Raw genomic sequence first — 25,744 nt, forward strand, 5'->3', positions numbered from 1 at the left:
CCTCCTCTTGTACTGTGCCTTGGATGGCTTTTGCCTTCTCACTTTTTTTTTCCCCCACTCTAATGCTCTCCACATCCACTCCACTCCACTCCACCATATACCCATATAGCTATTATCTGCCCTTAGATCAGAGTACACTTGCATCTTTGAAGGCAATAGTAACAAATGGAGGGATGCCTGTGAGCTAGTACATGCACTCAACTGGAGCTGCACTGATTCATACACGCACACGTCATACGTCACTCTCCATATGTCATCTACTAAACACACCCTCCCAATTCAGTGGTCTATTTAAATTACAAAAATCTGCCAGCTCTCCCTCTGCCCTGTCAATGCTGCGCTGCCCCGCTGATAGCTCTTCCAGCCCCGCCTCCACTCCAGGATCCACCTGCAGGTTGTGGGGGGAAAATATTTAACCCCTTGAAACTTGGATCGAAGTCAGTTTTCGTGTGCTGCGTGGAAATGTTGTTGTTTTTCTTATTTTCAAAAGCTATTTAACCCTTAAAACCTAACTTAGCAAGAAATGTCCTGCAAATTGCAAATTGTCTCGAAACTATATGTTTGATTGTTATAAGCATACGTTTAAAATTATGTCACTGAAAACAAATTTATGCACATATTGTTAAGTTGCTGATGGCTTTCTACCCACTGCAATGAATTAGTAAACAGTGATAAGAGTTGACCTGAAAATTAGTTTCAAAAAGAGGATTTTTTTTTCCTTTCATTTATTTGTTTATTTTTTGAGGATTTGGGGAATTATTCTCCAGTTTGTTTTTAGTTTTCACTTTTTTTTCTTTCTTATTTTCCTTTTTTTTCTAAGGCTTTACTAATTTCCCTCTAATTTTTGGGTCATGTCTTGTTAAGTTGCTCACTGCTGTCAACCCATGTTTGATCATCCCTCGCCAGTATCTTATGTAAACATATCTGTCAGGAGTGATGAGGCTGGAGGCTAGACACCAAACTCTAAGATCTCCTGTTGAAATAAACTTATTAAACATGACTGAACTACAACTTGTTAGAAACACAACTCCCCCAAAGTGTTAGTGCTCTGATCCAATATATTCTTTTGGGGCTTTTAAATTAGTTGTTCCTTTATTATTTTCAGTCATTCCCTTTTAAAATATTTGAATTTATCAGTTTTGTGCAGTGTGTGAATCTGAGCCATGAGGCTGCTGTCATTCACTTTGCAGTGTAGCACGTGCACTCTGCAGCACACACCCCATAACTAAGGCTTTTCATAGCAGCAGCTTTATAATGTGACAGTGACAAGTGAGATTTTCAGAGAAGACACTAAATTACTGTTTGTTTGTGTACGATGTGCACGAGTGCCTGTTCTCATCTTGATTAAGACGGAGCACATAACACAGTCATCATGTGAAGATAAATCTCTCCACTCGCGTTGTTGTGATTACCCACGCAGTGTCAGCAGCCATATGGCTCCATCCCGCTACTTCTCAATGAGGAGGAAACAGTATCAGTCATCACGTCAGCAAGCACGCTCCCCAGCTGGAAAGCAGAGGCAGAGCCAGCCGTCCGCCAAGCAGACCGCTTTATCATCACTAACTCTGATGACTGATTTCTCCCACAAACCTCCTCTGTGTCAGAATACACATGATCTCTCAGTGAACACCTGATGGGCCATTTACATGACGACAGTAGGAGAGTGTGTGTCTGCTGGAGGAGCACTTTGACTCCCACATGGTGTTTTCAAATCTCCCAGTTGTTTGGACCTGCAAGTGTTATTCACAGTCTCCAGTGGATTATTCCTAATGATTTCTGTGACCCCTGACCTTTGCCCTAGCTCCTCCATCCGGCAGGGACACTTTGGTCAGTGATAAGGCTTTCAAAACTGCTGGACATGAAATTATCAGTTTTAACAGCCCCTATCAGTAACACTTTCTATGAAGACCACATCTATAATGCATTATGACAGCATTTATAGTGAATTATAATGCATTTATAAAGCTTTATGAATACACTCATAAACACACATAATGCTTACAGATGCACTATAAAAATAGTCATAAACCATTATAGATTTGACTTATATTGATAATTATATATACTACTATACTAGACTATTATAAGTGACTAGCACGTAACAGGCTTGGGTCTCATGGATGCTCTGACTTGTTATAAACTGGAGGGTGAATGCTGGGGCTTACAATGCATTATAAATATATATACTCACTTATTCACACATAAACAATTACCTGTAGTAAGGACTCAGAGTGTGATATAACAGTCCATGCTGTATCATAAGTTACCATTGTATGTGTTAACTAAAGTGAGGTGCATACTGATGCATTTATAATAATTAAGGCTTCATCATAATGTTTCATTGTAGGTGTTAAGTAAAGTGTTATCACTTTAATGCCTTTATAAGAATATATGCTGTGTCATAAGTGATTAAATTGAACCATGCAATAGAATACTAAGAAAATACATTAAGACGATTGAAGAAGAATTCTGACAATGTTTCAGAGAGTGTTTAGCCACAGAGTTGGATTTCACAAAGACTGGGGATCTTGCAGTGTCAGAGGTGGACAAAAACTGTTTGTAGCCCTTGAAATCCACAGTGAGTATGCTATATGCTGTAGCTACCTAGCTAGCGAACCACTGTCCCTATACCAAACAGGCTATCTGCAAGCTAAGTTAGCCACTGGGATGTTTACAATTAGCCTACAAGCTAAACATACATTTTAGCTGAAGATTGCTAGCTCCATTCATATACATGGATACATGATATGATTTTTGAAGCTAGCAACTGTACGTTCAAACATACATTTAGCTTGCAGGCTAATAGCAAACAATCTAGTAGCTAATGTTAGTTCACAGGTAGACCCTACAGTGGTTAGCTGGTTAGCTTACAGCATACAGCATACTTATCGGGGATTTCAGGAGCTGCAGCAATCGCTGTCCACTTTTTTCTTCTCCCCTCTAACAGAGTACAAAATCTGAAGCCATGTCAAAGAAGAAATCTTATTAAATCTTATATAAAAAATCTTAGCACCACATTGTCCTCTTTTTCCACAGTCCATGATAAATGTAGCTAAATATGCAAATGTAAACTGTTTAACTGACTGAAGAATAAAACCAGAGGCAACAAGTACTAGCAATTCACAGCACAGTAGCAGTGGCCTACTACCCAATCACAGCACAGTAGCAGTGGCCTACTACCCAATCACAGCACAGTAGCAGTGGCCTACTACCCAATCACAGCACAGTAATACAGACTACTAGCCAATCACAGCACAGTAATACAGACTACTAGCCAATCACAGCCCAATAGGGCTGCATTCAGGAAATGAATAATCTCAGTTCTCCTGTGGACAAGAGAGGCAAAGTGGATTTGAGCAGAGATAAAGACTGCCTCTTTGACATGGCCTCCCTTTTGTACCACTAAAGACTGGAGAAGATAGAAGTGGACAGACATACAGCTCTGAAATCCCTGGTGAGTACGCTGTGCGCTGTAAGTTAGCGAGCTAACCACTGCAGGGGACTCTGCAAGCTAACTTCAGCTACTGGATTGTTTACCATTAGCCTGCAAGATAACCGTCTGGTTCAATTCAAGATTGCTAGCTTCAAAATTCATATATCAAGTAATCATGTATTTTTGAACCAAGAAATCTAACTGTTTCCATTGCAGTTTTGCCAAATATGGCTTTTTTTAAACCACCTGAAATACCACCTCATGCCATCGTAAAAACTTTTTTTGCAATATATGTGAGTTTTTTTTTTCAAAACTGATGTTGTTTTGAAAGATGCTATTTCCATTAGACGTAGGCTATTTTATATTTTCAGTTTGAATTTGTGCAGTTTGAGGGTTAAAGGAAACCTGCATCGCGAGAGATGTTCTTTGTGCTCTTCAGAGGAATAAAAATATATACAGAGGTAGAGTTTCTCATGCTGAAAATATGTCATTTACCAGTTTCTTGCATCTCTACAAACTAAGTATTGTGTATGCATGAAATAGTCAGAACATATGGACAGTATGTTGACATGCTGTGGTGTTCCCTCCTCTCCTGTCCCTGCAGGGTGCTCTGCCTTTCGATGATGACAACCTGAGGAATCTTTTGGAGAAAGTGAAACTGGGAGTTTTCCACATGCCTCATTTCATCCCTCCAGATTGTCAGAACCTTCTGCGTGGCATGATTGAAGTGGATGCAGGCAAGAGGCTGACGGTAAGCTACGCACCTCACCTCACCTCACTTCACCTTACCTCACCTCACCTACCGCCCAGCCTGGCTGCAGAAGGAGAGAACTGAAATCCTCCATCAGTAGACCGGCTTTGCATTGGTACAGTCTGGGCTGTTGCCTCAGGGACTGCTCAGGCTAAATTTAGCAGAATTGCACCATGACTGGCCCTGCAGCGTCTACCCTCTGCATCACATCTTTTTATCTCAGGCTGAGGATTTGTTTTGGCCTAGAACAGAAACAATACCAAAATAACAAAGGGTGTATTTAGACAATGTGCTTTCACCAATGTTCTTTCTGCAGTTATTTGGACTTTGAATAGCTGGTTCGGAATAACTGCGGTAACATCTGTACGTCTTAGAAATGAGAGAAATCAGAAGTATAAATATTAATGTTTTTAGCTCAAATATGCAGCTTGTCAAGGGGGTAAGTGAAGTTGATATGAAAATCACTGGTTATTTATTCTAATTTCTGAGTATATTGACATTTTGACATGGCTTTAGGTTTCTTTTTATCATGACACATTAATCAGGGAGTCTGGGGGTGCTACTCTGTCCTTCAACTCATCTGTGGATTTGTTTTGCAAGTGCTGCTGTACAGGTTTAATTTAGGAGTAAAGTCCCATAGCCATTGCATTTGTGTATTTTGGTTATAATTTTGCAGAAAGGGAAAAACAATAACAAAAAAACAGACCTTCAGTCCTATAGTGTTTAAGTAGTCAAATAATACACCTACAATTAAAATTACATAAATCTTTGACAAAAAATGAAATAAAACAATAAAATAAATAAATCTCTTTTTTATTGCTCCTTTTAATCTTTTTTTGTTCTCTGTACATACTTAACATATCTTTATTATTATTTACACTGCTATTTTATTTTATTTTATTCTATGTTAAGTGCCTATTTTATTTAGTTGCTGCTCTCTTATTTGCTGCTGTAACAAAATTTTCCCTCATGGGATTATTAAAGTATTTCTATTCTATTTTATTCTAAATGCCGCTTGATTTATTATACTTTAAATGTGCAATAAATGTACAGTTTTAATTATTTTTATCACTGTATTAACTGCAATATTTGGTACATTATTTCAGCCACAGCAATCCTCTGTGTTTATTTAACATGTGACACATACTGTGTATATTGTATTTATTAGTATTGGTGTTCTTACTTTTGTGTATCTCTGTTGTTCATTGTGACATTACACACATATTTATATTTTTATATTTTCAACTTTTATACATTGCATTGTAGTATAAGGTACAGTTTTATGTTTTATACACTTTACACACTCAGCACGTTATCCATATTCTAATTAAAATATTCACATATTAGTGGTAATTGTCTATTACTGTATTTCTTAACATTTATATTTTTACACACTTACATACTCTGCATATTATACATTTATACTTTATTTTTAGATTTTTATATATTTACAAACAAGGGCTTATTTTTCTTACTATAATTGTATTTCTATTTTTATAATCTGTATTTTTATATAGTCGTGCTGGTACTTTTTTGTACTTGCGATAATACCCTAAAGTTGATGTCAGAGCGACTGTAACCACCCCCCACCCCCATGTATAAAGTGTTTTTGTTATTGTTTTGGAAATCATACACTGACATCAGCAAATAAACCAAATATGTACGAATGAATGCATGAATGAATAAAGTAGTTCCAATTGTGATAAAGCTCTCATCACATCTTGCCCCATCAAAGATGTATAAACATAACTATTATGTTTGTTTCACCCACAAGTGAAAGTCATTCATGTTTATTTCCTCCTCTGATTTGTCTTACAGTTAGAGCAGATCCAGAAGCACACATGGTACCTGTGAGTATATGTTTTAATATTTCCCTGTTTCTGTGTATGTTTAATGTCTGTGTGCATGTCTGCATTAACAGCTGATAGAGACATGCAGCAGCAGGTCACGGTGAATCAGTCTAATAATAATAGACTCATTAAAGCCAGATTTTCTGATCTGTGATGGAAACCTCTCAGAGAAGAAGCAGGTCCATTAGTGCTGACAGTGAGAACTCCATTTGTCACAAGGCTGAGTTCAGCTCAAACATCAGGACATTCAGTTGGTCCTAAAGGACCTCTGATAAAGCACAGTTCTGTTATTGATTTCAAACCGTCATTTAAGGTTTAACCAAAACATCCGCAAACTGATGTTGAGAATTTTATTAAGTGTCACTAAACTGTCCACTGAATGTCTTCAACAGTTGTCACATGGTTTTGTGTGATGCTAAAATGAATGTTATTGTTTCTGATGGAAGTTCTCACAGATCTCAAATCCTGTTGAGTATTACACATAATGATACCTTGCACAAACATGTACGGGTTGACCCATTTATTGCCAAAAAGTTTTCGCACTCACATGAGGTTCACTTCCAACCCATGGTCATTTGCTGCATATCCTCCCCTCTCTCTCGCCCTTTCACGCTTGCGCTGTCCTGTCAAATAAAGGCAAAAAAGCCAAAAAAACAACAGCCAAAAAATAACTAAATGAATAATTGCATTTCACTTATTTTTGTTCTTTTAAGCTCATGACATCTAAGTTGAATGTATCCCACAAAACACTTTTGATCCACATTTGTTTTTTTTTAACTTTGAAGAGGGCACGTTTTCTGCCAAAAAAAAACGTCAGCTTATGAAATCACATTAACACATATCAATAATGCCCAGGTGCTCTTGCTTCCCTTTCAAGTTAATAAACTTGTTTGCTTGCTTATCAGCAGCTCTTATGCAGAAGGAGATGCCTCTCTTCAGGTTTGAGCTGCCCAGTGTGCTCTGTTAAAGGCTTTTTCCACCATAATATGATTTACATTTGGAGGGAAACTGGATAAAAGTCAACATCAACAAAGGTCAAGCAAAAGCTGGCAGTTATCTGCCACTTAAGTCTAAACTGATTTCTCCGTGACTTCTAAAACGGACTGAACATCTAAGCTCAGTGGCAGTTTTGCTTGTGGGTTAGCTTCCTGTGTTATGTTGCAGAGCTGGAAAGAACGAACCGGAGCCCGAGCAGCCTGTCCCCAGGAAGGTGGCCATCAGGACTCTGGCTGCAGCTGAGGAGATCGACCCCGACGTCCTGGAGAGCATGCACTCTCTGGGATGCTTCAGAGACAAGGACAAACTGACCAAAGACCTGCTGTCTGAGGAGTGAGGAGGAGGAGGAGGAGGAGGAGGGGCAGGGGGGAGGAGGGGTGGAGGGAGCAAAGAGGCGATAAAAGCACGGAGGAAGCAGATTAAAGAGAGAGCGAGGGTGGTGAAGGAGCTGACAGGGGAGGTAGAGAAATATATGAGACGGCAGAGAAATTGTCACTTTGATGAATTCTTCCATTTAATATGTCTGTAATGATGGAGCATCTTACAGTCCCACTCTTAACCAGTGGGTGTTCAGCTGATGGCGGGCTTTCGGACTCTCTTCTCTCTCCAGAGAAAACCAGGAGAAGATGATCTACTTTCTGCTGCTGGACCGAAAGGAGAGGTATCCGAGCCACGAGGACCAAAACCTGCCACCACGCAATGAGATCGGTAGGCCAGTCCAGCTGAATAGTCATCCTTATCGTATGCCATTACCGGCAGCATTTCAACCTGATGCCGTCCAGCAGCATATCATGCAGATACAACATGTTATGTCCGGCTGCATTTTCAGGCAGGTGCCATCCAGGGGCGTATCATAATACTGCGAACGGTTCTGTCTGGCTGTTTTTTCAGCTGATGCTGCCCAGAAGCATCTAAGATGCAAAACGTGGCTATTGGCATCGACAACTTATGCAGAAATCACTGCAAAAGTGGTGGTATATGACAGCTTTGGAAAGAGCTCTTTATTTTAAGTTGTTACAGGAGGCATTTTAAAGTGACACAGTGCGGCAGCGTATCATACTGGTGTGACAGGTGGCTTTTTTCGGCAGTAATGCTGACCAAACAGCCGTATTTGATCACTTGGAAATGAGAACTGGTTGGACATTCCCGTCAGCCCTGTATTTTGAGAAAGGAACATTTGTCCAAAAAGTATTCTTTTTGTGTGGGCCCACATCTTTATTAAGTATGCATTTAGCATATATTTCACCACTGAGCACAATAGGTCGACTATGTTTTTTTTCCTACCCTTTATCTTTCAAGCGCTGCACCAGTTCACTTAGAAACCAAGTGCAATGAGCACAATGGGTAGTTCATGGAGCATTCCCCAAAAAAATACACAGTGGCCTAAAGGCATTGAGCTAACAGAAAAAGGCTTGGTTTTAAACTGATATGTTATATCACTTATTTTACCTTCAGATTGAAATATTACATTGCTATTTTTGGGTAACCCTCCACATAGAAATTAATGAATGCTCATAGAGATTAAAAAAACAACAATAAAGTAGGGAATATTTCGTTCACTTATTGATACTGTTAGTTGACTTTTAGTGAGTTGGATTTTTAACTAGTTTCTGTCCTTTCGTTCCTCTCCTCATTGACCTTTGACCCCTGACCCTGCTCAGCAGACCCTCCCAGGAAGCGCGTGGACTCGCCCATGCTGAGCCGTCACGGAAAGCGGAGACCTGAGAGGAAGTCCATGGAAGTGCTGAGCGTCACAGAGGGAGGATCTCCCGTACCGGTACGACGAGCCATCGACATGGCAACCCACGGTCAAAGGTAAGAGACTGGGATCTGCATGTGTGTTCATGAGCATGGACAAACATGTCTGACACACACACACACAGGGCAGTCAAGAAGATTTGCTGTTGTATAAAGTGTTATTGATAATGGTTGTTGATAAATAATGTATTTAATCTCAGTTCAGTAGAATAAGGGAAGGAGGCTCAGCTCAGCAGCACTTCCTCAAAATATGACCGTTTTTTTCAAACTGATGTCACACACGCCATCTGTTTGCCCTCAGTACGCCCTTAGTTCACTTCCTCACTCTGCTGAGCTCTGTCAGGTTCACCGTGAGCTCCGTCCACAGCTGCAAATCCTTTCCTCCTTCACCGAACTGCACTTAAATACATGACACATCGTTCTGGCTCCGTCGGTTCAAGATTTACAGTACATATCAGATCAGACCTGACAAAAACTCCTGTTCAGTGCAGCATTAGCTCTGCTGGAAAATCCCATCAACAGTTAAAATGCATGAACAGGACTCTCAGGTTTATGCGTGGTGTGTGTAAAGTGTGCATGGAGCATGCTGTCAAGAAGACTGAAGCATTCTGGTTTAAGAAGATGTAAACTGAAATGTGTTTGGCAAGTTGGTGCATTAAGTGGTTGTGGATGTTTGTATTTTTGGGACAGAATGTAGCAGGTTCTAAGAGTCAGAGGAAATCAAAGAGTACTAACGTTTGAAAAGGGCCTCAGAAATGTGTCTTAGCAGTAAATCAAAAAAAAAAACATCAACATAATTTTTATTCCAGGTGACATGAGCCTAAGAACTGAGCCGAGACACATCTTACTGTAATCAATAATGAATGGTTACTACAGACTTATAACTTGTTATTTGTCAAGCAACTAATGCAAATCAGGTTGTGGCACAAACAAACAAACAAACAAAAACACAGTACAAGCTTTATCAACACCTGAAAGTAGAAACTGCATACTTTATCCAGAGGTATAATGCGTTTGGGCCCTGAAAAGTATTCCTTTATGTTTTAGTCCAGTTACTCAAACTTATTTAGTGTAGTGCTTTACATTTTAAATTTTTTCCCCCACTGTAAAGCCACTGTGTTCCGGGTTACTTTTAATTTTTATTACTTATTCACGGAAGGACATGTACACTAACCCTCTAAAACCTCAGCAAATTTGCTTGATCCAAAAACATAGAAAGCAATGAGCAGCTTAAAAGAAAAAGTAATTAAAAAGTGACAGGAAAAAATAATACAAAACATACAAAAATAAGAAAATTAAAAAGACTAAAACATGAATAAATAATAATATTTTTTTGATAATCATGGTAATTAAAAATATGTTTTCCTTGTATTTTTTCTTAGGTTTTTTTGATAATTGTGTAATGATTCTCTCTGTCTTTTTTAATTAATAACATTTTTTTAAAGAATTTTTTTTAGCATTTGAGGCATTTGAGTGTGAAAGGGGGAGAGAGAGTGGGGACGACATGCAGCAAAGGGCCTTGAGTGGGAGTTGAACCTGAGGCTGCTGTGGCAAGGACACTGCTCTATTCATGGGGTGCCTGCTTTAACCACTCAGCCACCGATGCCCCAAATTAATTTAATTTTTAATCAACTTGTCCATTATTATCAGTATCACTTAAAGGTTACTGGTATCATAATTTTATTAACAATACCCAGCCCTTACTATAAATATTACTATGTGAGCATTATAAAACCATTTTCATTAACACGGGATATGTGTTCGGCCATTTAACACACATGGGGGGAAAAGGCGATGGCCAACTTGGCAAGAAATGTCCCACTAATTGCAAGAAATTGATAGAAGGTGACAAGAAATTTACCTAAAAAATACTTATAAAAAAAGAAGGGAGAATTATTGGAAAAATAGAAAAAAAAGCAAACATTTCCACAATCCTAAACAATTTTAATAATTTTATATTTATGTATTATTTAACGGAAGACATATAATAAAAATTCTTTACTACTAATTACTTTAAAAACTTTTTAAAGTAATTTCTAAAAAACACATTTATTTTTTTTAAATAACATTGATTGATTGATTTATTGATTGATTGATTGATTGATTTCTTACTTTGAGGTTCTTGTAGCCTGTTTTACTTCTTTTTTTCTGCTAATTATGGGGCCATGTCTTGTTAATTTGCTTGTTGGCCTCACATCATGTTTTTGACAGAAATTAAACCAATTTGCTCAGCTTTTAAAGAGTTAAACCTGTGTGGACCTCAATATCATTCAGAGAAAGTGTTTAATAATATATAAACTTTTAAAAAGTACTTTGACAGAGATTGAAAACACAAGACTAACAAAAGGAATGTAAGGCAACAAAAGACTGTGAGAAAAAGAATTTGATCATGAAGAAAAGAGTGATGATGTACGGCCATACTGTAAACACAAAATAAAAGATAAAAACATGCCATCACATGGCGTCAAATTGAATCAAACTTTGGTCAAAAGTGTTAACAGCTTTCACACTTAGCACTTTCCCTCAGTCTGCATTCACTTGACCATCATTAGTTCCTCTGAATAAGGAGAAAGCACTGTACTGCAATATTGATGAAAATGAAATTGCAGTACAGTACACGAAAGTCTTTCCAAAAGTAAAAAAAAAAAAAAAAAGATTTTTACCTCCCACCTCCTCCAGGAGCTGCTTTGATCCCACATTCTGCAAAATGATGACAGAAGAAGTTCAGTTTGATGTAGAAATTACTGATGAGAGGAGATTTATTCCACAGGAGGTTTTATATCTTTAGTTTTCCATTTAACACACACTTATCCTAAAATCTAAAAACATGACTGACTAAGAACTCATTAATAGGGCATCGAAAAACTTGTTTTTGATTTTTACTTGCCTTACTGCCATTTAAAGGTCAGCAGTCTAAAGGCAGAGCAATAAATCTGCTCTCACATCATCATTTTCATCATTTAAAGCCTTCAAAGTGGAAACAAATCATTTCACATAAAATTCATTTGAGGGTTACTTACAAGCTGAGCGAGTGGAATTTAAATTCATATGAAAGCTCAACTTTAATCTGGACCTGTGATCAGAGATAGTCATTTTCCACCCGTTTTAATAGAGATACCCAGTTAGAGAGAGAAAATTATCCACACATGCAGACTGAACACTTGGCACATTGTGTTTGAGTTGGATACAGATAAAGGCTGCTGACTAAAACCTTAAAAGTTATGCTGATTAACACTAAGGATGGAGCCTCTTATGTCTCAAGTTTTCAGCTGTATTGCTGTTGGAAGGGTTGGTTTTTAACTAAAGAAACATAAAGTTAAGATTATTTTATTCTCTAAAGCAGACAAACCAGATGTTCAGAAGACAAATGTCCCTCAAAAGCCCTAAACACTCATGTGTGTTATTATGTGTTCTGGCTAATTAGACAGGTCAGCTAAAATGGAATAAAGAACTGCTCCACAGAATGTGTATAAAGGGAAAAAAGCATTCAGCAGCTTTCAGATTTTTGCTCTGTTTTATGGATGAATTTATTTGCCATAACTAAACTAAACAGCCATTGGTTTTAAGTTTTGCTGCATTCGTGTGATTCAAAATAAGAACGAAAACTTTTCAACTAGGAAAATTCACATAAACGGCCTCTCATGAGAACAGCCTCTCTGAGATTATTTTACAACAGGAGTTGCCAACTTGATGTTATAAATGCATAAACAAGTCAATGTTTGGTCAATGGTAAGAAACCTTTTTATTAATTCATGTATTAAATATCAATTTTTGATCACATAATATTACTTATGGTTTTTGGCCTAGATTAACTAGAAATGTTTGGGGTTTTTTTTAGCATAAATCCTGATAACAAGTCAGGTAAAGCTATTTTTAAGCTATATTTTAGTGGTTTGAAATACATATCTTTGAAATCATGTCTCACCTTATCCGTTTGCTCCTCATTGTAAAGAATAAACAGGAAACAGCTATTGACCTCTTCTTTAAACGCTCTTAGCATTAAAATGCAACCCATCCTCTTTGTAGCTTCCTTGTTCCCACTTTCTGACCTCAAAGTGCATGAACACAACAAAGTCGGAAAAACGACTTCCCAACTCAGAAACTATGAACCTTCCAACATCACACAAACGCAGCATATGTTTCAGCTCCAATTCGTCTTCTGACTGGCTTCTTCTCGATGCTCATGGGTATTGTAGTGTTCAGAGCCATCCAGCGTCACAACAGATTAACGAGAAAAAAAAACACAGTTTGTTGAAGAAAACTGGGGATGTTATTAAGAGTAATTCCATGTATCGTTTCTGTTGACAGTGTTCATACTGTCAACAGAAACGATACATGGAATTACTGTTTAAAGTTAAAATTATAAAAAATGATATATATATATGTGTTTATAGAAACGTGGGTTATAAAAAGAGCAAATAGGAAACAGATATTTTCTTTTTTTTTTAAGTTATCAGAACCTTAACCATAACCATAAACCTTTTTTCAATCTAACCCCATCCCATCCCACAGACCTCTTTCATGGATAGCAAGTGGCCACTGGAATTATGAAGCATTAGAAATGTACAGTAAAAATTGGATTGGATTGGAATAAAATAAAATTAAATAATCCTAGACGGAACATTAGTTAAGGTAGTGCAAGTGCTGGTACAAAAAAAAGAAAAGAAAAAAGAAGAATAAACAAAAGTAATGAAAGAAAAAAGAAAAAAAGGGTAGTCTCTAATATCCAGGCTATCGAGCCAGACTATTGGAGACCTAAACGAGAATGAGTAGCTTGCACAGCCTCTGCACAGATGCACAGGCACAGACATCTTGATCAAAGTTAAAATTGAAGTTTCACACGGGACACACACGGTCTTCTGGGTGAAAGTTCTGTGTTTGTTTGACCCATTCATCCTCCGGTCCTTCCCGCCCCATGCAGACTTTCTCAATCATTATACAACGTCAGTTGCTCGGGCCGTCTAGTAATGGTGTGGCCTAGTGTGTCTCATACAGGGTACATACTTAAGGGTGCCTCCGTGCGAGGGACTCTATAGATTTGATGAACGCCCTGGAATTTCCTTGTCTGCACAGGGTGAATCCACTAATTGTGGTGATTCATTTGAAATAAGTAGATTTTTCTACAAAATTCTACTGTTTAAATGTTGGTGTCACCAGGCCTATACTGGCTTCTCATGCAATTTTATTGTCGAGCTGTAGAGGAGAGACGGGTCTCTGTTGCTGTTGCCTCAGGTCACTTTTACTCTTTGACATGGTAACGTTGTGTTTTAAATGTTTCACAGCAACGAACCTGTTCCACAGACACACAGCAGACATTAGACTTGAGAGTGAGAGATGATTCTTTTTTTTTTCTTAAAACTTTTTCTGTTAACAGAGTGCCTATATGTCAGCAGGTGTAACCGCAGAGCAAAGCTTGATTAGCTGCGGTGCTGTTATCAGTCTCTGAGGGTCTCTTCTTGCCAATGAAAGATTCAGAAGGGATATTCAAGTTGAATATGGCTGTGTAAACAAGTTCCGGAAATAGTTTCTTTACCTTGAGGAAGTGTGTTGAATGTCGCTCTGACTGGAGCATGCCCCATGAATGTACTCCTCCTGATTTTGTCTTCTGATTTCTGGATCAGTGCATGCAATAAGTTTTTGTCTTGCTCTTTGTCATATTTTTTTGGTTGTTTTTTTTTCTTTTTCATTTTAAAGTGCTAAATTTGTTACAAGCTCTGTTTGTTTTGATGCATGCTCAACATTAGAATTCCCCTTATGTAACTACCTTTCTGTCTGTGTCTTGATTTTCTGTCTGCCCCCTTTTTAGCAAATCTGTTTTCAGTAAAAGCTTGGATATCACAAACGCTAACTGCAGCAAGGAAGAAAGGTATTGGTCGGCTCCGTTTGTGTTTGTATGTTGTGTCAGATCCATTTTGTGCACTTCCTTTTTTACCATCCATTAGTTAAGTTTTCTTTTTTTAACATTCAATGCCTGAAGTCCTTGACATGTCTTCATCCTTCACTTTTAAATGTAGCACTTTTTTTTAGCTGAAACATTCTATAAGCAGTAACTTTATTACAGAAATGTAATAAATTTACATTTTTGACTTTCCAACACAAATGAAAGAATATATGAGAAAAATTAAAGGAACACAATTCTCTTACAAAAGTGTAATTAAATTGTGTTACAAGCAAAATTTGCCAGTGCTGCAAAATTACTTCAATCTGTCATCAGGGTACCCGCGGGTCCTAAAAGTCTTAAAAAGCCTTGAATTTAATCGTTTTCAAAATAAGATCCCAAAAAGTCAAATTTGTTAACAAAGTCTTGAATTTCATACATGAAGGTCTTCAGTTTTGTTCCTGTTTCTTCACAGTGATGTTGGTCGTTACCCATTCTGCTGTGTTTTAGATGTTATAATCATACTGTCTTTGGTGGTTGCTGTTTTTACTCCAGAAGGGGCGATCACACCAAGACACAATACGGCAGGTGTGACCGCTCCAAAAATGCCTTGGAAGTGCATCTGGAAAAACAGCTGGAACACCTGTGGAGCGCGGCTGCGTGCTTATACTGCATGCACATGAAAAGTTGAAAATTTTAACTTTAATACGTGCCCAAAAACTGCCAGAAAAACGTGTCGCGCAGCAGCAAGAGAGGAGTGCCCATAGACTGTAAATAAAGATGGACAACGCGGCCCCACTTATTCCCGCTATGCTAAAGTGAGGTTAAAATATCCCGGATACAAGCAATGCCATCTTGTGAAGGCGATGTCATTGGGAGCCCTGCATCTGCGCAGTAGCGGGGAGTTCCTGCCCAAACACCTGTCCGACCAATTGTGGGCAGCATTGAATGTGAGTGCAAGGATTGGATGTCACAGCTGTCAATCATGGTAGAAAAGAGCCTTTTTAATAATTTCATAACTCAATAAAACCGAACTTATCATGCAAACAAACACTTGAACAAACACCAGGCTGGTGTGAACTACTTTCAGTGACAGAAACCATCTTTGGGAAAATTTTATTTTGCGTGTACTTTGAGTTTTTAGTTCAGCCTATGACCATTCATTAACATGGAGGGGCGGGTCTTAGGACCTATACTGCACTCAGACACCAGAGGGCGATCCAGATATGATACAGCACAGGTAAGAATAAAAGCAAACAATATATCTAAAAATGCAGTATACAAATGATGAAAATGATACAGACAAATAAACAGATGAGTTAAAAAAGGTGAATAGGTTAAATAAATAATAAAAAAGCAAGAAAACAACGGTCCTGTATTCAGCACAGATCTGACACCTGTCCGCCAGTTGTCATCACCGGCTCTCTGCGCTGTGAGTTGAGGAGACGGTGTTGGAGGTTCAGCACGGAGTTCCCGACAATACAAGACAATACCCTTATATTTGAGATTCATTGAATTTACTAGAATTGTAGGATATTACCACAGAAATCCCTGTTATCTTCTGTCCGCTGTGACAGTAAATGCTGTACTCACTTGTTTCAGCTACCATGGTGCATTCATACTGCATTTATTCATCTCCGTGATGATCTGATCATGTTCAAATGATCAGCGGACGCACCGCATGCTGTTTATCAGCCGCAGTCGCCATTTTCCTACCATAAATACATGTATTGTGCAAGACAACAAGACCCTGTTTTGTTCATAGTTTCAATAAGTTAAAGTAAAACATGAAAACTCCTCAGCAGGAAGGATGGTTTATATCTCAAATGTTGGACTATTAAATATATAAATTTTTTAAAAATATATTTTTTTAATGGATTTCATGTAAAATTACAGTCATATCAGATTTGATTTGGGCTGATTTGATACTGGGTAGATGTTCAAATCCAGATGTGACAATTGTGTGCTTGGTAGATAGACTATAGGCTATATGAAGGCACATACGTAGAGCAGAGTCTCGCATCTGGTGACACCCACTGAAACACACTCACTTCACAGTTAGAGTTGATTTTTGCCATTTCTGATCCTAATCTACTTTATGCTGTTTGGTACTTTTTATAGCCTCAGCTTCAGCTTCATGTGAGGCCATTAAAAAGACTTTGGATTCTTAAACACTACAAATACACAGTTTTTTCACCAGTATTTACAAAAATATAGTCAGACAGTAAGTTAAGTTACTGTCTCATAAAGTTATTGTGTGTTGGATATTTCTATTGTGTTTTCACCTACTTACTAAGTTTCAGTTCAAATAGGAGCTTTTGTTGTGACCAAAAGGCATTATGTGAGGCCATTGGTTGGGACTCTTAATTCAACAAATTAGTACTTTTTTCATTTAATCTATCTAACCTCACAAAGCTGTATAAATCACTTAGAATGTCAAGTATTTGGTGAATAATTATTTCTAGGGCTAAAAGTGGACACTGATGGCCTTGAAGTTGGCATAAAAATGCATTTAAGGCAGTTGCAAAAAGATCTTAAAAAGTCTTAAATTTAAGCTTGAGGCCCTGGGGGTACTGGTCATACAAAAAAAAAAAAAAAACCTTGAAATGAGCATCTTGAATAAGAAAGAATAAGACAAAAATGCTGCATTAGTAGAATAAAAATATCTTGAAATATTTTGATTTATTTTATTTGAACAGATTGAAATGATATTGCTGCACTGGCAGTGACTTGTTTTGAGAACATTTGTGTCGTCCTCACAAAAAAAGAGATTACTTTTAGCAGTTTACAGACTACATGATTCATACCTGACTTGATTAAAGTGGCAAATTTTATAAAGTGGCCCAATATGCTCAGTAGTATTTTTTGTTACCAATTCTGCACCTCCTTTATTACGGAAAAAGCCTCTCTGTAACCTCTTACCACATTACTTTAATTGCTGAAGGTGTCTTTGTGTCCACAAGAAACAGAGGTGATTAAAACCTGTAGAAACACTGAGTAAAGCAGTGTCTTCAATGCTGTTCAGCTCGTCGCGGATTTCTGCCACTTCTAAGAAAAAATCCAGAGTATGGTGACTTTTACCAGGCAGTGAAAACAAAGCCTTTTTGCCCAACAGTGAGTTGAGTATCAGTATTAGATTAGATTCAAACAGCATGTCGCTAGAAGTCAAGGTTAACTGTCAAAAACATCACTGATAGCAGACCATGACTGTATCAGTGCCATTGCTGTGAGAGAAGGAGCAGAGTATTCCTTCTTTGTGAAATCAGAAAAATAGCACACTTTCCTCTTTGACGTTCCTCCCTCAGGCCTCGGGGGCGAAGAGAATTTTTAGGTCAACTTTTCTGTTTCCTCCTCTCGCCCCCCCTCCTTCCTTCATTCCTTCCTTCCACCCATCTCCACTCCTCATTGTCAGTGTGTGTATCTGTGTGTGGGTTTCTGTTTTTTTGTGCATAGTCTGTTATTTCAGTGAAGCATGGGGAGGGGTAATTTTCACCATCAGTGCCGTCTCCAGCAGCCTCCCTGTGTGTCTGACCTTGTGTCGATGGATTCACGGCCTGGATGCAGATTTGCATAAATTAATTGCCAGGAATGCAGATGGAGCACAAACAGGAGATGGAAATAAGGCTTTCACTCCCACTGAATACCCCTTTATCTCGCTCATCATCTAATTGGGGAGATCCATAAAATGAAGCTCGTTGCCGACGCTCCCACTCAAACACACATCAGCAGCTATGAACTGTGAATTAATTTTCAGATTTCAAAGAGTAGCTGGCACCAGCTTCCTGATCGTGGACTTGGTGGGTGCCGCAGTAAATGAGTAGCTTGTTAATGGAAGCTCTTCTCTGAAGTGTCTGACAGTGAGGAGAGTCTCCTCTTCATCATTAATGGAGCCTCGTTGTTTGCTTGCTGAATTCGACTCTTCCTCGAAATTAGTGAGGTAGATGCAGTGTGTGTGACTCTGAACAGCACACACACAACAGGCAGATTAGCACATACATAAAGATACAGTGATGAGGCTCTGATCAGCTGGTTTGTTTTGAAGAAGAAAAGGTGATTTTAAAATGTTTTGCATTTTACCTGGTGATATTTTGCACTTTTCTTGTTGTCAGAAAACCCAGTGAAAAGACCAAAACCAACAGTGAATGTATCTATTAACAAGTATTGTGTGTATATCACAGCCTGATCACCTTTTCCTCCATGCTGTAGAGCTCCATTGTTGTCCAAAAACTATTAAAAACATATCAGTGAGCCACATGACACTGGGTGACATGTTCCCTCATCACCATGAACACACACACTGTAGTTTATTTGGACTCAATCCCACACACACCGTCCTGCTGCCCGAAATACTCACTAGATCACCAAATGTGGATTAATCCATTGGTGAAAATATTGCCCAACAAATGCATTATTTCCTCCTGACTGAGCAGCCTATTCTCATTCTAAAGTTGTCAAAGACCGCTACTTTTTGCTTTTACTTGAAACACTGCCGGTAACAACGTAATATAGGGCACAAAGGTCCCTATAGGGCTGGTGGAAGAGGTGGTGGATAGATCCAACAAACACCAGACTTTCAACTGAGAGGTTGGTGCTTGCTTTCTATAGTGTAAGATAGCTGCCATAAAGATGTATGCATAATTAATCATTCTTATTTGTAATTTTAACAATTTCTATGTCAAAAAACTTGTTTTACACAAAATTCTGCTGTCATATACGTGAGTCTGTGAAATTGGGCTCAAGTTTGGATTGCTTGGATTGTTGTTTTATATGACTATGAATGTAAAATCTGGGAGTGCAAAGTCTTATGAATACAACTCACGTTTCTACGACTATGAAGTCTTCACTGTGAGCGCAAATCAATGTTTATGAGTACGAATGGAAAAGTGCTGAAATGATGTCACTGAGGTCACAGTCAGGTCGCAGGGAGAGTAATCGATCCGCGATTCTTCCAACTGCGCATGCGCATGCCCCAGAGGCAAACATGGAGCAGCTCCAGAGAAACATCACAGGTAATGTCAGTCATAACGTGCATTGCATATCCATCCATTATTTATTTCATAAAATCGAACTATACATTTCTTGGAGTCACAAACTTATTGCTTTAACTTGCAAGTTAAAGACATTTACATGCCAATGAAGCTATCTTAGTGCTATTGTTACTGGGATTAGAAGTTGGCCAGTGCTAAGTTATTTTAGTTAGTTAGTACTGAACTGCATGATGTGGAAATACCCCTCTAAATCCAGCAGACGACAGTCATCTGTCTTCTTCCTTCCAAAATGGAAACTGAGAGACTGTCATGACACAAGTTAGCCAGTTAGCACATTAAGAACACAATTGAATGTTGACAGAACAAAGTATATTTACTGTGTGCCAATCAACACCAACACAAAGCATCAGGAAAAACTTCTGCTAAAGAGTATAATGGCAGAAGAAAATCAGCCTTATCTCATATAACAGTTGTAACACAACCTCATTTCTTATCGTGTGCTGAGTTAAACAGCCATTCAGAGTGATTTCATTCACCATTTCACTGCTGCAGAAACAAGCCAACTAGCGTCAACGAGGGTAAACAGTGTGCGACACACAAGAGACACAGATGCTCATCAACACTGACTGACTGCCGACCATCGGCTTGGTGTGTCAGGGCCTTTAGCCATAACTGAACTACACCACAGTTGCATGACTTCTATGTCACCACCACAACAAGGCTGTGAAGCCATAATCAGCATGATGACATTGTGTAGTTTCATGTAGGCACTTGTCAGCAACCGCCTTTTTTAAGACACGTAAAATCTTCAAAATTCAAGAGTGGGGTATTTGTTGACGTATTTCATGTCATAGAGCAAAGTGTGAAAGTCTCTTGAGTTCTAGTCAACCACAGATCTTATATCAGGCTTCCAACCAAAAACCCATTCAAAAAACCCATTGACTGTGAGACAAGGGAACCAGGAGCGCTGAAATGCTAACAGATTTCTGGGTTTTAGGACTCATTCCTGCAGAACTGTATAAAACCATAAAGGGGGGCCCACTATAAAAATAGCCCCTCACTGCTGCTAGAGTTCAAAAGCTCCACCATAACATTTTAGATCTGATCAATTTTATTGTTCTATTGTTACAATACATTCTCATCCCAAGTCATCACATATTGCCACTTTACAGAAGACTTCGATGTTGACATATTATGCACTAGGCATCCTTTTGTGTCTGCTGTTGACGTTCTGGCATGTGGCTACCATGATGTCAACACAAGCACCTGGTGGGATTACGCTGCACACACTTATGTTAGGCAACGGCGATGCTTGCACGGATGGTTAGAATTAGGGGAAGGAGGAACATGAAAAGGTGAAGCAAAAAACCCATCACATTAAGATGGGAAGAGAGTACCAGACTCCCATATGAAAGTCCGGGGCTTGTTGGATCCATCCACCCCCCCTCCTGCCCGCCCAATAGGGACCATCATGCTCCTTATATTATATCATTACTGGCGTTGTTTCAACCTGATAGCATCCAGTAGATTATCATTTGGACGTGACAGGTTCCGTCCAGCTGCATTCTCAACTGATGTTGCCCGTCCGTGTATCATGCTGCCGCAACAGGTATCATAACGCAGCAAACAGTTCTGTCCGGGTGCATTTGGGTCGGCTCTTACTCCAACTGCAGTGCAAAAGCGGTGGTATTTGATGACCTGAGAATGTGCTGGAACTGTATTAAGAACATCAACATTCACACAGACTGCAGACACAATAGAGCAAAAATCAAGATAGAAAAAGAATTTAAAAAGTTCGATTTTTCAAAGCAGATACAAGAATGATTTTAGGTCCAGGTCTGAATATATTGTATTGTACAGTATTTTTGCCAAGTTTAAACAGATTAAACAAGGAAGCTATTTGGATATTTAAGTTATGAGTAAGTGAGAACATAACATACGTCCCATCACAGGTTTTTAAATTAAGTTGGTTAATGCACAACAGTGGTACAATCAGAAGAATTATCGCCACACTGGCAACTGAATAAAGAAACTAGAAAAAATAAAAAATAATATTGTGGATGAACATTTTCTCTATAAGATAAAGATAATTAGGAGACCTCAGCTGCATCATTAAATTTATGGACAGTTGGTTATGCAGCACAGACTTTCATTTTGTCACTTGTTACATTTTTGGCTTTTACAGTGAAGACGCTCAAAGAAACACAAAATACATTTTTACAGCATGATGGCTTATTGAGAGAAACAGGAAAGAAAAGAAGAAAGAAGCAATCAAAGTGATGGCAGTGATATTAAGGAACAAAATTACCACCATTACCACTTCATTTCACTTTTTTATGCCAACGTGGCAGCTGCAAAAGCTAATTTAAAGCCAGTGATGTCATCCGTGTGTGTGTGTGTGCGTGCGTGTGTGGGGGGGGCTAAAGAATATTTAATTATGATTTACTGTTTTCATTTTTCACTTCCAACAAAGCTGAATTGTCTATGGGCAATTAAATCCCAAAGTCTTCAAAGACATCAGGCGGCCTGTATGGTATTTGGTAAAAGTGTGCGTGTGCGTGTGTGTGCGTGCGTGTGTGTGTATGTGTGTGTAAGGAATGATCCAGAGAGAGACAAGGGAGAGAGAGGGAGGGAGATATGAAAAGTTAATGAAATGTAAATGAAAAATGGAAACGCTCATGAAGAGAAGAAAAGAGAAACTATGCTAATGAATTTTGCAGAGTATGTGCAGCTCTGTGTGTTTGTGTGTGTTTGTGTGCGTGTGCTGTATAATGCTGACACGTCAACTATTTATAGATATTGACTTAAATCCAGACTGCTGTTCATGTTTGAGTGTCAGTGGACGCTAACAAGAGGCTCTCCATATGTGATGGTGTGCATCCAAATGGGCAGATTTAAATCTAATTCTTTGAACCACAAGTGTTTGTGACATTATCATTCCATGATCACAGGTGTGGGTACAGAAAGCCACTACAGCAGCAATTCTCAAAGCCCCTGAAAATAAGACAGCATCAAAATAGAGCTTGTTTATAAAAAACGAAATGCCAGTGGAGGATCCCGCATGCCCTGACAGAGGTCCTAGCTAAGACCCTAATGTCCTAGAATCATACAAATGCCCTAATGTCCTAAAATCTTAGAACCATCCTAAAATGCTAGAGAAATCCTAAAATTTGAGAAACATACTAAAATTCGAGAAATGTCCTAAAAACCTAAAAATATCCTTAAATCCGGAAAATGCCCTGAAATCCTAAGAATGGATGGATGGATGGATGGATGGATGGATGGATGGATGGGTCATCAGCTTGAATAAAACTTTATATTTTTGTGTGTGTTAGTTTGCTTTGAAGGGTTCTAAAGTGCTTTACATCCTCCAGCCAGTGTTTATGAAAACGTCTTTTTCCACTGGAGGAGAATAAGTCGTGGAGTGAGCAGTGCAGAGGAGGCTACAACAGCTTATCTCAGTGATCTTTAAGTCTTCAGGCTTCGCCATGTATGACACTTAAGTGATAACATGTTGCAGAATTACAAATATGAATAATAGCTGCTCTAAGAATCCAACATAATCCATCAAAAAATATATGGGAAGAAAAAACATGAAGTCAAAGACTCTCTTTCCATTTTAAATCTATATCGTAGTCCAAGTAAAGGTTCAGCATGTAAGATTTAAGGGGATATATTGGCAGAAATGGTAAATAACATTCAGAACCCTGTTTTCTTTCTTTTTTTTGGTTAGTTTTCCACAGATACTGCGGTTGTTCCATCCTCCGCTATATCAGCTAATAACTGCATAGAACTCTCACTGATACTCTCAGGTACTCTCGGTTGTAGTGATTTTTTGTGCCGTAAACCTTAATTTCCCAGGATATTGACCCACGGTTTGTTTGTTTGTTTATTAAGATCCCCATTAGTTTCTTTTTTAGACAGTAGCTACTCTTCCTGGGGTCTCCATTATTCTCCTTTGCAATGTTTCATGTACAAGATTACAGTGGCAGACAGAGTTGCATCATGAAAGCCAGGCTTATAGGGAACCAGTCTAAACACTGATGGAGTCACTATTCCATAGCCATTAGATTCGTACAGTCAACACTTGTCATAATGAGTTAAAACAAAATCAAAAACTTAAATTTCCATTTTAACCCTTTGGAAACCTGCACAAATTGGCTTGATTTCTTTCCAAAACACAAAAGAAGGCAATGAGCACAGAAAGAAGACAAGGCCCAAAAATTATCAAGAAATTACATAACATTAATACAAAAGAATTACCTGAAAATTTGTTGGTTTTTTTTGTTTTTTTTGTTTTTTTTAAGAAAACAAAAGGAAAAAAAGGAGAAAAAAACACAAAGCAAACAAGACTTGGAAACATTGTTTACAAAATGATTTGCAGTTATGATAATTACATAAATACCTTTTCCCTGAGCTTTTTCCCTTTTCTCCTCGTTGCCTTTTTTCCCATGGTTTTGAGCACAGGAATTGTGCTCAGGGTTCATTGGTTTAAATACCTGTGAAAGGTGTTTGAATGCAGCGGCAGAAAACTGATGTTGCTCCTGTTTCAAAGAAACTGGAAACAATCAAAGATTGGCTCAGCATACGTGGGTTGGAGGAATTGTGAGCCGTGAGAAAACTGAGCTTGTGAGACAAAAGGCTGCATGAGGACAATTTTAATTTGTCCCATCACAGACAAAAACAATCATAACATCATGTTTTCTCTTCTACACTGAAAACTTAAGCGGATGGATTCTCTGAATCAGTTGAAAGAACTCTGAGACAAAAACACAGAGAATACAGAGGGATGTTAGAAAAGTTTCCCCTCAGTCGTCTGTCCTCGTTTGAGTCACTTTTCTCTGCCTGAAATCAAATCACCTTCAGTCTACTCTGAGTTCACTTCTAAAACAACCACACAAAGACGTTTTGGGATCATGTGTGTACATGCTGTGTGTTGTTGTGTAGCAGAGTGTGTCATGCATTGTGTGAGCCGCTGTGTCCCTCACTTTCTTTTTCTTGTGCATTGATCTGACTCTGTGTGTGTTTGTGTAGATCGCGGTCGATCAGCGGTGCATCCTCCGGTCTGTCCACCAGTCCTCTCAGCAGTCCCAGGGTAAGTGTCTGTCCAACCCACGTGGCCATTGATTTCCCACAATGCACCTCACTGTTGTTCAGCTCACACACAAGATATCCATTCTCTTCAGCCTCTCAGCAGCGGCTCATACACACCACCACCGACTTCATTATGAGCCTGTGTGACATACAGTCCTGCCAGAATGAGATAATTAAAGAGTCTAAACTCTGAGATTCACAGCAAGTCATGATAGCTGGAAGCCATGTCAGAGTGAGCACACATTTTTGTCTGTCTGGTGTTATTTATATTTTTATAGACAACAGTACTTGACCAGCATAATTCTTGTTATATGGAATCTATAAGCAGTACATACAGGTACTATAGGTTGTAAACAAGCCCAAATAACCCGCAGGGACTCTTTGGTGCATTTTTTGCACTTTCATTCTTCATTCTTTGATACTTTTGGCTGTGTTCTTGCATATGGCGTACATTTTGGCAAGATTGTGTATATTTGTTTCATCTTGGAATTTCCAGCTCAGCTCCTACTGTAAAAGTCTAAAATTCACAGTGAAAACAAAATCCACCCTATAAACCTTTTTGGGCATTAATGATGCAAAATATTGGTATGAGAATACTGATAAACAACAAAAGAAAGTAAAAAAATAAAAATTAACAAGGGAATCACCTGGGGTAAGTTCTTGAAAAAAAATATTATAACTCTGTAGTTTTAAATATGTAACTATGAAAATTATAAGTGTAGTTTTCCCTTAGCTTATCTTATCTTATCTTTTTTTTTTCTCAAGACATTTTCTCCAAGCTTTTTTTTAAATCTATTAATTTCTTGCATTTTTGGGAACATTTTACCAAGTTGCTCATTGCGTTTTCTTCCCCATATTTTGAAAAAAAAAAAAAAAAGGGGGTGGTACAAACGTGTAAATACTTGTGACAGGCATCTAAAAGTAACAAAAATAAAAAATAAAAAAAAGTGATGTTGAGAAGACAGGGTTGATTTCTTAAAAACAAAAAAGGAAAAA

At 38.4% G+C, this 25,744-nt stretch overlaps 1 protein-coding gene across 13 annotated transcripts in view; it reads left to right on the forward strand.

Moving 5' to 3' along the window:
• The window catches only part of LOC121942092 (serine/threonine-protein kinase BRSK2-like), a 229,041-nt gene that overhangs the window by 161,970 nt on the left and 41,327 nt on the right, over positions 1-25,744 (forward strand). For 5 of the 13 annotated variants that reach the window (XM_088081523.1, XM_088081539.1, XM_088081561.1 and 2 more), the window contains exons 8-14: positions 4,038-4,184; positions 6,003-6,034; positions 7,199-7,363; positions 7,641-7,738; positions 8,695-8,845; positions 14,595-14,654; positions 24,689-24,749. In XM_088081523.1, the coding sequence (XP_087937649.1) occupies positions 4,038-4,184; positions 6,003-6,034; positions 7,199-7,363; positions 7,641-7,738; positions 8,695-8,845; positions 14,595-14,654; positions 24,689-24,749 (714 nt within the window). Of the gene's footprint in view, positions 1-4,037; positions 4,185-6,002; positions 6,035-7,198; positions 7,364-7,640; positions 7,739-8,691; positions 8,846-14,594; positions 14,655-24,688; positions 24,750-25,744 lie in introns of all 13 variants that reach the window. The other 8 variants (XM_088081516.1, XM_088081531.1, XM_088081569.1 and 5 more) reach the window with 3 other exon arrangements.

Source organism: Plectropomus leopardus, chromosome 1, assembly GCF_026936395.1.
Source record: "Plectropomus leopardus strain MGB_pleo_1.0 chromosome 1, ASM2693639v1, whole genome shotgun sequence".
NCBI classification, from domain to species: Eukaryota; Metazoa; Chordata; class Actinopteri; order Perciformes; family Serranidae; genus Plectropomus; species Plectropomus leopardus.